The sequence below is a fragment of the Coregonus lavaretus genome (assembly GCF_964263955.1).
Source record: "Coregonus lavaretus genome assembly, contig: HAP1_SCAFFOLD_372, whole genome shotgun sequence".
Taxonomy (NCBI): Eukaryota; Metazoa; Chordata; class Actinopteri; order Salmoniformes; family Salmonidae; genus Coregonus; species Coregonus lavaretus.
In genome coordinates this window covers 327,697-341,299 of record NW_028160424.1, presented here as the reverse complement: position 1 = coordinate 341,299, position 13,603 = coordinate 327,697, and the positions used below count along the sequence as shown (strand labels likewise).

General features: G+C 45.4%; 1 protein-coding gene across 1 annotated transcript; it reads right to left on the bottom strand.

Moving 5' to 3' along the window:
- Positions 1–1,630: 1,630 nt before the first annotated feature.
- On the bottom strand, positions 1,631–12,943 carry LOC311121841 (polymeric immunoglobulin receptor-like; the record flags this gene model as incomplete). Its single annotated transcript, XM_084196282.1, has 9 exons — positions 12,862–12,943; positions 12,375–12,680; positions 11,571–11,906; positions 11,289–11,400; positions 4,550–4,644; positions 4,290–4,330; positions 4,105–4,185; positions 3,161–3,220; positions 1,631–1,648 (listed from the first exon to the last, which is right to left on the bottom strand). Exons 1-9 carry the CDS (start codon positions 12,917–12,919, stop codon positions 1,631–1,633), a joined length of 1,107 nt encoding a protein of 368 aa, XP_084052408.1. The 5' UTR covers positions 12,920–12,943.
- Positions 12,944–13,603: the final 660 nt, after the last annotated feature.

Below are 13,603 nucleotides of genomic sequence, written 5' to 3'. Positions count from 1 at the left end.
TGTGGGGCCAGCCCCCCTTGGGAAGAACGAGGGGTTGACAGGATGGTGCGGAGAGGTAGCCTACGGTGTGGCACGTTTTAGTGGCTAGAGACAATAATGCTTATGAGTTCTATTTTAAATTGGTCGACTCACTGTGCGGTGCTGGGGACCTCGTGTTAATCATTCACTCATCTTTAAATAATGTGCATGTTTTCGTAGGCAGAGACGGTATAGAAAGGATAGAATTCCTCCAATATCTCTGGTACTAGGGATCCTAGTAGCCTAAATAGCCTATTGACTTGGACTACCCTGCTTAAGGCCATACACATTTAATTACATGTTTAACACATTTCATTTCTTGAAAAGTGAGGTGAGCGAGCAAAGGAAAAAATTTTTTGTTAAATTTCTATTGCAAATGCAACCTTAGTTCAACACCTATAGCAACCTAATCAATACATTTTAGCCTCTTGAAGACGTTAAAAGATAGTTCAGCCATTATGCGAGAGGAAGTTGGTTTCTCTTTAATTCTATAATTTGCTATAATCGTGCAATAAAATAAAATAAACATTATATATATATATTTTTTTTTAATCCCTAAAGGGGAATGGAAACGTTTTACAAGCTCAAATAAGACAATCTATACAAACCCTAAATGTATTACCTGGGGGTTTGTCAAATACACATTTACTGTATACTTTTAAAACAAATGCTAACTGGGCGCCACCATTAAAATTACCATGGTAACGATGATGCTAGCTGCAACATTATCTGCTGGATAGAACAACTTGGAATGCTGATTTATGATGGATTTTACTATAGGGAGTGAAAGCTCTTTCCTCCAAATATTGAACAAAATTACTAAATGCAATATAGCTTTTGATCGTGATTAGTTACAGGTGTAGGATATTTGACTACATGAGATCAATAAGATGATGATGTAAAAAACAAGTGACAAGGGGAAAGGTCATTAGAGCAGGTGGGTGGCAATTAACTATGCCAGGGTTCCCAGAATTCGGTCCGTGGATGATTTTATTTTATTAAATATGTATATATATTTTTTGGACATAAAAGCAAATCAGCCCCAAGTGATTTTAATTTTGGAAATCTGTTCCAAAGTATTCCCACGCATAATAGAGAGATACATGTGATCGTATACAAATGTATGCAAGGTTTGAAATGATTATGTTTTAGTCAAATATTATATCTGTTTGGGCTTGCAGTCTACACATTATTTGTTATTATGTTCCGTCCCCATGACCATCCGCGCAAGAAAAAAATGAATCTAGTTAATGATCCCTGCCCTGTGCAAACAGAGCGATGGATCGTCGGTCTGTTCAAACATTTGAGCCGCACAAAAGTACAGTATGTAGAACTACGTAGAACTGTAGAAAACGACGCTCCTTCGCTGCGTTTGCGAAGTTTGCGTAAAGTGTGTAGCGGCCTTGATTAAAACAGATATGTGGTGATAATCAAAACAAGCACAACAGTCTGAATTCAGTAGTTTATGGACACAAAAGGTTGGAGGGGTCTTGCTGGGGTGGGTTAACAGGTATGCCAGAAGCATATTGGAGGCAGATAGATGTATATGTTGTTACACAGGAGAGGGGAGTTTTCCAGGATAAGGACTCGACCAAGGTCTTCTCTCAGACAGTCACTGCTGTTCTGCCCTCTGCTGGAGAGGAAGAGAAACATTCAGTCACAAATTCCGTGGTGAAGTTTCCCCTAGGTACAGATCTAGGATCAGCTTCCCGTCCCCCAACGCCTAATCTTACCCATAAGTAAGAAACATTAAAAAACTGACCCAAGATCATCGTCTAGGGGCAACTTCATCCCAGTCACACTCAATACTGTAATGTTATGGATACACTGATAGCAATGAGGTTAGCTGGTCACAATGTGATGATAAAGTTTTACATACAGCAAAATAAAAGACAAAGAAAGATTTGTGTGGTTAAAGATCGACATTTGGCACGAGAAACGGTCCATCTCCGCCTCTTTTTGATTTGATTTGATTCTCTCTCAATTTTCAAACAGAAATGGGTTGTGCCTTTGGTGGGCCTCCCGAGTGGCACAGTGGTCTAAGCTGTGTCACTAGAGATCCTGGTTCGAATCCAGGCTCTGTCGTAGCCGGCCGCGACCGGGAGACCCATGTGGCGGCGCACAATTGGCCCAGCGTCGTCCAGGGTAGGGGAGGGAATGGCCGGCAGGGATGTAGCTCAGTTGGTAGAGCATGGCGTTTGCAACGCCAGGGTTGTGGGTTCGATTCCCACGGGGGGTATGAAAAAATTATAATGTATGCACTCACTAACTGTAAGTCGCTCTGGATAAGAGCGTCTGCTAAATGACTAAAATGTAAAAATGTGGTTCATCGATGTGTCAATCTAGGGCCGCATTCGTAAATTCACTCTGGCTATCTACTCCAGAGTGCTGAAAAACTGATGAATTTAGGAACGCTCAACACCTGTTGAATATTGCCAGTAAACTTCGGCAAAAAAGCGTAATTAAATCGTTGCCACCATCACAGTTACAATCACCATCGCTCTGGATAACGTGAAAACAGCCTAACCAGCTCTGCTGGGTTAGGTATTCTCTAATTTTTGTCAGGAAGTAGCTAGCAAGCTAGTCAACGTTAGCCTGTTAGCTTGGGTGCTTGACTGCTGTTATGAGCTCAGAACGCTCGGATCACTCCTACTCCTCGGCCAGAGCGTCCAGTGTGCGCTCTGAACGTTCCGAGAGCGAAAGCTCTGAATTTACCAACGGACAATCTGACAACGCACTGATTTTACGAACGCCCAGAGCGCACTCTGAGCCCCCTCTGGCACTCCAGAGTGAATTTACGAACACACCCTATGCGCGCCACTAGCTAGCCAGTAACTCCTCCAGTATGTGTTGACGTCATTTCACAGGATTTGTTTTTGGACGGATGCTGGAGAGACAGGTAAGAAATGGCACTTCTGTAGCCAAATTCAACAATTGTTGTTTTGTTTTTAAGCGTTAAATGACCTGGTATGATGGTGCATTGATCAGTTATACAGTTTAAATTCGTTATTTGTGGGTTTTTGCCCAAAGTCGACCTTTAAAGATTGATGTTTACTACACATAGCAATGTGGTGTTGTCTGTATCTTTGTTGAGAGATCAGCATCATCTGGTACAACAGACAGAGGAGACACCAACACTGACCTGTGTGGTCACCTGTAGAGCTAGTGAGCTGTAGACCACATTATCATCTGGTTCTGCTGCCTACAGAGGAGGAACAGGTAGAGAGGTGAACAGGGACATTTTGTCATGATAGATTGTACCATGAAATTGACATTTATATAATGGTGATACAGAGAACATGTTTACTAAACAATCAACCAATGCACACATTTATTAAAGTACCTTAATATGAAGCTGTGGCTAGAATACATCCAACTAGATGAACAACATCAGCCTGTGAGCTGTCTGAATAAGACAACCACGATGGGAATAATAATAATAATAGTAATAATAGTAATAATAATAATAATAATAATAATAATAGTAATAATAATAATAGTAGTAATAGTAATAATAATAGTTATAGTAATAGTACAAATAATAATAACCACAGTGGTAATAGTAATAATAGTAATAGTAATAATAATAGTAATAATAATAATAATAATAGTAATATTAATAATAGCAATAGTAACAATAATAATAGTAATAATAATAATAGTAATAATAATAATAGTAAAAATAATAATAATAACCACAGTGGGAATAAGTCTGTAGACTATTATGTTTTGGATGTGTTTTGTCCTTTTCTCATCGTTGAAACAACATTATATGTATAAAAATATTGTCAAATCCATTTCATTCGTTCATTCTTACCTTGGTCTGTAACTTTAGCTGGGTCTTCCTCTTTAAGATGACAGTACTGTATGTTACATCATCATTGTCAGGAAATGGGTCCTGCTGGTAGAGAGACGGACTAAGACTCATACTGTATGGAAATGACTATATCAAGAATAGAAAGGTGCATGTTTGATTGAAAAGACAAGATGAACGTAGCCTACCGCTGCAGTGCTTGTTGGCTGGTTCTCAGCTTTATTGTCCTCTAGAGAGGGAGAAATGAATGTCCTTCATTCGTTCATTCTTACCTTGGTCTGTAACTTTAGCTGGGTCTTCCTCTTTAAGACGACAGTACTGTACGTTACATCATCATTGTCAGGAAATGGGTCCTGCTGGTAGAGAGACGGACACAGACTCATACTGTATGGAAATGACTATATCAAGAATAGAAAGGTGCATGTATGATTGAAAAGACAAGATGAACGTAGCCTACCGCTGCAGTGCTTGTTGGCTGGTTCTCAGCTTTATTGTCCTCTAGAGAGGGAGAAATGAATGTCCTCTGTGTTACAGTGGACCCATACATGATTGGCAGTTACGTTTCATGTCACTTCAACACCACCTGTCTCCTCAGAGCTAAATGAAGATGTACTGTACGTACATTCCATAATGTGTGCACAATTCATTCTATTGTATATTCCAATACTATAACATATTGTCATGTATTTAATTAATATATTTTAAATAAATACTTACTATGCTTTCTCCACATCTTCCATGCCACTAGGACACCAGCTGTCACCACCACCAACATGCCCAGAGAGATCAGTAGGACTTTCACATCTATGGACCTGATGGATTACATAGAAGAACTTGAATCAAAAATACAATTAAAATAGATCATTATAAATTGATCATTTGTGAAAAAGTTATAATTTGTTGTTTGCAGCTATACACGTGCGGAACTTCACCATGCAAATAAAGAGATTATATTATTACTATTGAGATTATTACTATACAAATGAGGTTGATTTTAAGTGTGCAACCTTTTTTCGACAGTGTGCTGGTCTCTATCTCGTCCAGTATTGTTATGTTGACTCCTACGCACCTGGAACAGACTGTCAGTTCAACCGATGTGGATGTGGTGGAGGAGTCAGGCGCAGGACACAGAGGTTTAGTCCAACAGACTTTAATAGTCCAAAAAGGAAAAAGCGAGAACACGACCTCGACCACAACAAGAGGTGAGGGAACTAATACGCTAGACACGCGTACACACTAAACACAAAACAGAGAGCAAACACGTAGCTCCGTCAGACTGGCAGTGAGCAGCAACACACAATAAACTAGAGCACAACAAGGAACTTATAATACAGGTAATCAACACTCAACGAGACACAGGTGTAACAGACAGACAAAAGCAATCGATACACGAAACATAGAGCGGTGGCAGCTAGTACTCCGGGGACGGCGACCGCCGAAGCCTGCCCGAACCAGGAGGAGGAGCAGCCTCGGCAGAATCCATGACAGTACCCCCCTTGACGCGCGGCTCCAGCCGTGCGCCGACCCCGGCCTCGGGGACGGCCAGGAGGACGCGGACCAGGGCGCGTGGGATGCCCACGGTGAAACTCAGTCAGGAGGGATGGATCGAGTATGTCCCTCCTGGGCACCCAGCACCGTTCCTCCGGACCGTACCCCTCCCACTCCACGAGATACTGGAGACCACTCATCCGGCGCCTCGAGTCCAAGATGGTCCGGACTCTGTACGCCGGGGCCCCCTCGATGTCCAAAGGGGGCGGAGGGGTCTCTCCTATCTCATCTTCTTGGAGTGGGCCATCTACCACCGGCCTGAGAAGAGACACATGGAACGAGGGGTTAATATTTTTATACTCTATAGGCAGTTGTAACCTGTAACACACCTCGTTCAATCTTCTCAGGACTTTAAAGGGCCCCACAAACCGCCGACCCAGCTTCCGGCAGGGCAGGCGGAGGGGCAGGTTTCGAGTGGAGAGCCAGACTCGATCTCCCGGTGCGTACACCGGTCCCTCACTGCGGTGGCGATCGGCGCTCGCCTTTTGTTGACGGATGGCACGCTGCAGATGGACATGGGCAGCGTCCCACGTCTCCTCCGAGCGCCGAATCCATTCGTCCACCGCAGGAGCCTCGATCTGGCTCTCGTGCCATGGTGCCAGGACCGGCTGATAACCTAAAACACACTGGAAAGGTGTTAAATTGGTGGAGGAGTGGCGGAGAGAGTTCTGGGCCATCTCTGCCCAGGGGATGAACCTAGACCACTCCTCCGGCCGGTCCCGGCAATAGGACCTCAAAAACCTACCCACATCCTGGTTGACACGTTCCACCTGCCCATTGCTCTCTGGGTGATACCCCGAGGTAAGGCTTACCGAGACCCCCAACCGTTCCATGAACGCCCCCCAAACTCGGGAGGTGAACTGGGGACCTCGGTCAGACACTATATCCTCGGGGACCCCATAGTGCCGGAACACATGGGTAAATAGGGCCTCAGCGGTTTGTAGGGCAGTAGGGAGACCCGGCATTGGAAGGAGACGACAGGCCTTGGAAAACCGATCCACAACGACCAAAATGGTGGTATTCCCCTGGGAGGGGGGTAGGTCGGTTACGAAATCCACCGATAGGTGGGACCATGGTCGTTGTGGAATGGGCAGGGGATGTAACTTACCCCTGGGCAAATGTCTAGGCGCCTTACACTGGGCACACACCGAGCAGGAGGAGACATAAACCCTCACATCCCTAGCTAACGTTGGCCACCAGTATTTCATGCTAAGACAGTGCACGGTCCGGCCAATACCTGGATGTCCAGAGGAGGGTGATGTATGAGCCCAATAAATAAGTCGATCACGAACCTCGAGCGGAACGTACGTCCGCCCCACAGGACACTCGGGGGGAGTAGGGTCGGTACGCAGTGCCCGCTCGATTTCCGCATCGACCTCCCATACCACCGGAGCCACCAAACAAGACTCCGGCAATATGGAAGTAGGCTCGTTGGACCTCTCCTCTGTGTCATACCGCCGGGACAGGGCGTCTGCCTTACCATTCTGGGACCCTGGGATGTATGTGATCTTAAAAACAAACCGGGTTAGGAACATGTTCCACCTAGCCTGACGAGGGTTCAATCTCCTAGCTGCCCGGATGTACTCCAGGTTACGGTGATCTGTCAGAATGAGGAAAGGGTGTTGAGCCCCCTCAAGCCAATGCCTCCACACCTTTAGGGCCTGGACTACGGCTAACAGCTCCCTGTCCCCAACGTCATAGTTGCGCTCCGCCGAGCTGAGCTTCTTGGAGTAGAACGCACAGGGGCGGAGTTTAGGTGGCGCGCCGGACCGTTGTGACAGGACTGCCCCAATACCGGTCTCGGACGCGTCTACCTCTACTTGGAATGGTAAAGAGGGATCCGGATGCGCAAGCACAGGAGCCGAGGTGAACAGGTTCTTTAGTTTGACAAATGCCCTGTCCGCCTCAGCCGACCACTGCAAACGAACCGGACCCCCCTTTAGCAGAGACGTAATGGGAGCTGCAACCTGTCCAAAACCCTGAATAAACCTCCGGTAGTAATTAGCAAAACCCAAGAACTGCTGCACCTCTTTTACAGTAGTTGGGGTTTGCCAATTACGCACGGCCAATACCCGGTCTACCTCTATCTCCACACCAGACGCGGACAACCGATAACCCAAAAAGGAGACGGACTCCTGGAAGAACAGGCATTTCTCTGCCTTGACATACAAGTCATGCTCCAGCAGTCTTCTCAACACTCGGCGCACATGGGCTACATGCTCGGCTCGTGTAGAAGAGTACACTAGGATGTCGTCGATGTAAACTACTACACCCTGCCCATGCATGTCCCGGAAAATCTCGTCAACAAAGGATTGGAAGACTGAAGGAGCATTCATTAACCCGTATGGCATGACGAGATACTCGTAATGACCCGAGGTGGTGCTAAATGCTGTTTTCCATTCATCCCCCTCCCTAATGCGCACCAGATTATACGCGCTCCTGAGATCCAACTTTGTGAAGAACCGCGCTCCGCGTAATGACTCCGTCATCGTCGCAATCAGTGGAAGTGGGTAGCTGTATTTAACTGTGATCTGATTGAGACTACGGTAATCAATACACGGGCGCAATCCCCCGTCCTTCTTCTTCACAAAGAAGAAACTCGAGGAGACCGGGGAAGTAGAGGACCGTATGTATCCCTGTGCCAAGGACTCGGCTATGTAAGTCTCCATAGCCGCTGTCTCCTCTTGAGACAGGGGATACACACGACTCCGTGGCAGAGCCGCTCCTGTTTGGAGATTTATCGCACAGTCCCCCTGTCTATGAGGAGGCAGCCGTGTTGCCCTCGATTTGCTAAACACAAGTGCTAAATCCTCATACTCAGGGGGAATGCGCAGTGCGGGCACTTGGTTCGGACTCTCTACCGAGGTCGCCCCTACGGAAACACCTAGACATCTCCCTACACACTGGGCAGACCACTCCATAAGAGCCCTCTGTTGCCACGCTATGGTAGGATCATGGGTGCTCAACCAGGGAAGTCCCAACACCACGGGGTACGCAGGAGAGTCAATCAGATAAAACTGAATGGTCTCCTCATGACCCCCCTGCGTCGTCATAGTCAGTGGTGCTGTGACCTCCCTGATCAGGCCCGACCCCAACGGCCGGCTGTCTAATGCGTGGACAGGAAATGGAGCTTCTACCGGCCGAAGGGGAATTCCTAACCTACAACAAAATGCCCGATCAATAAAGTTCCCAGCTGCGCCTGAATCTACTAGCGCCTTATGCTGGGAATGAGGTGCCACCTGTGGAAATCTCACAGGAATACTCATGTGACCAACAGAAAGCTCTGGGTAAGTGGGGCGCCTACTCACCTGAAATGACTCCCCAGTGCGTGGCCCGTTGTCACCTCTCCCAGGAGACCCTCCCCAGCACCTGGACGCGGTGTGTCCTCCACGACCACAGGTGGTGCAGGGGATGGCCCCCCTCGGGTTCCCTCTCCTCCTCTCTCTAGCGCCAGCAACCCCGAGCTCCATAGGAATCGGCTCGGAGGTGCTGGAGGGTGGAATGGACGACCCCCACTCGGGACGTCCGCGGGTAGCCAGCAGGGTGTCTAGACGGATGGAAATGTCCACCAACTGGTCAAACGACAGGTTGGTGTCCCTGCAGGCCAGCTCACGACGAACGTCCTCTCGTAGGCTACACCGGTAGTGGTCGATGAGGGCCCTCTCATTCCACCCCGCATCCGCTGCTAGTGTCCGGAACTCCAGTGCGAACTCCTGTGCGCTCCTCTTCCCCTGTCGGAGGTGGAACAGACGCTCTCCCGCCGCTTTCCCCTCAGGTGGATGATCGAAGACAGCCCTGAAGCGGCGGGAGAACTCCGCGTAGGTGATGGTCGCGGCGTCTATTCCCCTCCATTCGGCGTTGGCCCACTCCAACGCCTTGCCGGATAGACAGGAGATGAGGGCGGAGACGCTCTCGTATCCCGAGGGCGCCGGGTGTATGGTGGCCAGGTAGAGTTCCACCAGCAGGAGAAATCCCTGACACCCGGCTGCAGAACCGTCATATGCCCTCGGGAGCGAGAGCCGAATGCCACTGGGTTCCGGTGCTGAGAGAGGAGGACTGGCCGTTGGTGATGTGATGGTAGAAGAGTGCGTAGGCGCCTCTCGAGTCACCAACTGGCGCAGCGTGTTGGACACCTCGTCCATGGTGGCCCCGAGGTGCCGGATCATGGCGTCTTGGTAGTTGATCCGGTCTTCCAGTGTTACGGGTGCCGCCGTTGTTCCTGCTGACTCCATGGCGGTGTGTTGTTCTGTCAGTTCAACCGATGTGGATGTGGTGGAGGAGTCAGGCGCAGGACACAGAGGTTTAGTCCAACAGACTTTAATAGTCCAAAAAGGAAAAAGCGAGAACACGACCTCGACCACAACAAGAGGTGAGGGAACTAATACGCTAGACACGCGTACACACTAAACACAAAACAGAGAGCAAACACGTAGCTCCGTCAGACTGGCAGTGAGCAGCAACACACAATAAACTAGAGCACAACAAGGAACTTATAATACAGGTAATCAACACTCAACGAGACACAGGTGTAACAGACAGACAAAAGCAATCGATACACGAAACATAGAGCGGTGGCAGCTAGTACTCCGGGGACGGCGACCGCCGAAGCCTGCCCGAACCAGGAGGAGGAGCAGCCTCGGCAGAATCCGTGACACAGACACTTTTCAGTAGTAAGGACCTTAAAAGAGCGCAGACGGCCTCTGATCATATAAGTTTGCAATTTAACCATGCAAATGATAGACTGAGAATAACAGCAACATTGCTGCTACTTCTCACAAGGCAACCACAGAGATGTTATTCTACCCAAGAGGAAATGGTAACTCACGGGGCACACACTGGTTAAATCAACGTTGTTTGAACGTAATTTCTCAACGTATTGTGACGTGGAATCAATGTAAAAAATATATTGGGTTTGAAAAAAGTCATCAACCAGTACTGTTTTCAGCTCTTAAATACATTGACTTAACCTGACTAACAGGTTGTTACATCAATCTATTTTTAACATAATCATCAAAACTATGTATGTTGAAATTGCGTTGAAAACATAAAATGTGATTTTTCTGTCTATATTCGATTGGGTGGTTGAAATTATGTTGAATTTGAGATATGATTAGACATATTTTATTTGACCTTGTTCCAATGTTGATAGTAAAATGGTATGTTTGAATCAACTTCATTGTTTCAATGTCATGCTTTTAACCTAAATAAAGAGGTATATTGAAATACAACGTGAAGCCACAGTCCTGAACAGTCACTCCTACTGGTATATATGGGGTAATGCACTTCAGTGAGAACCAGTCTACCATCCAGATGCCAACCAGTCTACCATCCAGATGAAACAAGCTGTGTTCAATTCAGCTAAACTATCATGTCAACACATTTAGACATTGATCAGTTTCCACACTAATTTGCGTAGATTACCTAAATAATGTTAAATAGTTGAAAGTAACTCCTCTAACTTCTCTTACACAAGCTGTATGTGAAAGTAAATTCAGAGTGAGGTTGGGTTTATGTAGGCTACATTGACATCTGATTTGCCCAACAACGAACACCATCATTTCAACGTGAAGCTAGGTATGCTATCATTCGGCCTTGGTTGATTGTATCTTTGGAAGTTTAGAAACTTGAAGAAATGATATGATTACTATTGAAATTACGTTAATTTTATGTGTGCAATTCATTCAAAATGAGTGAGAATGACACCAACATTGCTGCTACTCCTCACAAGGCAACCACAGAGATGTTCTACCAAGAGGAAGTGCTAACAGTCTCTATATGCATTTAGGAGGATGTTTGGTTAGCTTTAACTGTTGTAGTGTATGATGGAATTGTAACGCTTCTTTGTGTTCATATTATCAGCCAATTGCCATAATATGTGGGATAATACAGCTGAATGAGTGATAATAACCTCTGGTGGACGTCCTCCATGTTCCCCTCAGCTCCTTGACTTGTGTTGTCAGTCTGAACAGGCTCAGCAGTTGGAGAGACATAGGGTTGTTGATTGGTTGGAGCTTGGGTTGCTGTGATGTAAAACAACAATGCCATCAATGAAATTACTGGTATACCAGATAGTCAGGTTGTATAGCAACATCACATTCATAGTTAATATTAAAATGAATTCCAGATGATGCCACTGGATAAAACAAAGTGAATCATGTTTGATCATAAAGTATGTGATTGATCTACTCACTTGACGTCATTGTAGTGGTTCTCTGTGTTGCAGTTTGTTGACTGACAGTGATGTGAACAGGCAACTCTAGTTGTCCCACTTCACACCAATACCAGTCAGTGTTCTCCATCTTCAGTCCACTCATAGTCACTGTTAAGACTTTTCTGTTGTTGGCATCACTAGTCCGCTTTAATGTCACTGATGTTCCATGTAAAGTCCCAGAATACAAACTCACACAATCACCACCCATCCTGCACCACTTTATATATCCAGAGTAACTAGAGTAACAACGGACAGTGACACTCCCTCCTTCTACTCCAGTCACTTCCTGTTGGTCCACATAGAGTTCTGGAGTAGCTGAACACAGAGGTAAAAAACAAGAATTCAGAGAAGAAAAAAGTGTTTTTACAACAGGCTCCTTACAAATTCCTTAAAGCTGCAGTCTGTGATTGGTACATCCATTGTTAGTCTTTTGAATTCATAATAATTATATATAGCCATTGATTATTAAAGAATTTAAGTTGCCTCACGAGTTTAGTTCAACTGTTACCCCATCATGACCCCAAATAGAATCTTGTTTTACTCAGTGGTTTGTAAATAATGTAATTGTAAACATGGTCAGTTCTTGCACCTACGTATACAGTATAGCTCTGTCTATGAATTTCAGACTGGTTACACATTTATCATTTCATTTGTTGTAAAACAATATTTATAAATGGGTCATTATTTTGTATTTGACATTGCAGGTTTACAGGACAATCCATAGGACATTGCTGAGCACTATTCATTCTACTTTACTAGATACAAACAGTGAAGGGATCTTACCTGGAGTGACAGATAGGTAGAACCATTGTATCCTGATATCTGGTCCTCCATTGATCTCCACAACACACCTGTAATTCTCAGAGTCCCGTGACTTCAGGTTAGTCATGGTCATAGTGAAGATTCTCTTGTTGATGTCATCAGAGATTGAGGCCTTACCACTGATCTTAGGATGGTCAGTACGTACCACATAAGAACATCCTTCCCAAAGTAATCCTTTACACCAGTATTTCACATGGTTGATGTGATTCAGATCATAGCTACATGGGATGGTGATGGAGCCTCCTGTCTGCACAGACACATACCTCACTGTGAACACATCAACACAAAACACATTTAGGTTGGAATTCAACAGAATCTGCACTCCAGAAAAAAATCCCATTGCTTATACACTATAAAACATCTTGTTAATGATTGAGACTTATTAAACAGTGTTTGCAGTGAATTGACCCAATTGACTTCAGCCTTTATAGAAACATGTTACACATACCTGCTGAGACTCTGTAGAGGATGAGGAAGAGGAGGAGGAGGGAGAGATGAAGAGCCATGTTTATTGTTTCAGTCTGCCTGGTATATTATATGGTACCTGAGTACAAATGTGTGTCAAGTACCAAGGTACCAGCCAGAATGACTCTACTTCCTAATGTTAATAGACTTCACTGTCTGTAACTATCTTCCTGCTTCTGTTTGTGTGTACATGGCCCCCTCAGTGGTAGATAGCAACTATTGCATCATATGGACTAGTTTAACCCCAAAATCAAAGTCACTACAAAGTACTGCATATGCTAGAAATGTATAGATTTGAGGGGTCATGTGCTACAGAGATGTAGTGATGGGTACTAGACCAAGACCTCCACAGACTCTCATTTTAAACCAGGTTCATGGTTCAGGGTCCTCCGGACCACAACCCAGTCTGATATTATTTTACGTTCAACAAGAACGCTCTCTGACTCTCTCCCTTTTCTATACAGGAAATGAACAGCTCACAACCACAGATGTCCTCTAAGCAAAAGTGTGAAAGTTAGCTCAGAATGCTGCAAGTTTAAGCTAAACTCATTCCATAATGTCATGTTAAATACTGAGCTATTCATTCTGTTGTTGGCTCCAATACAGCAAACTACTTCAGATACATCAGAATGTCACTCTCAAAATCACAGAGCACAGAGCTCACATCATGTTGTGCTAATGATCTTGAGAAGAATAAAATGTCTTTATAAATATACATGACATTT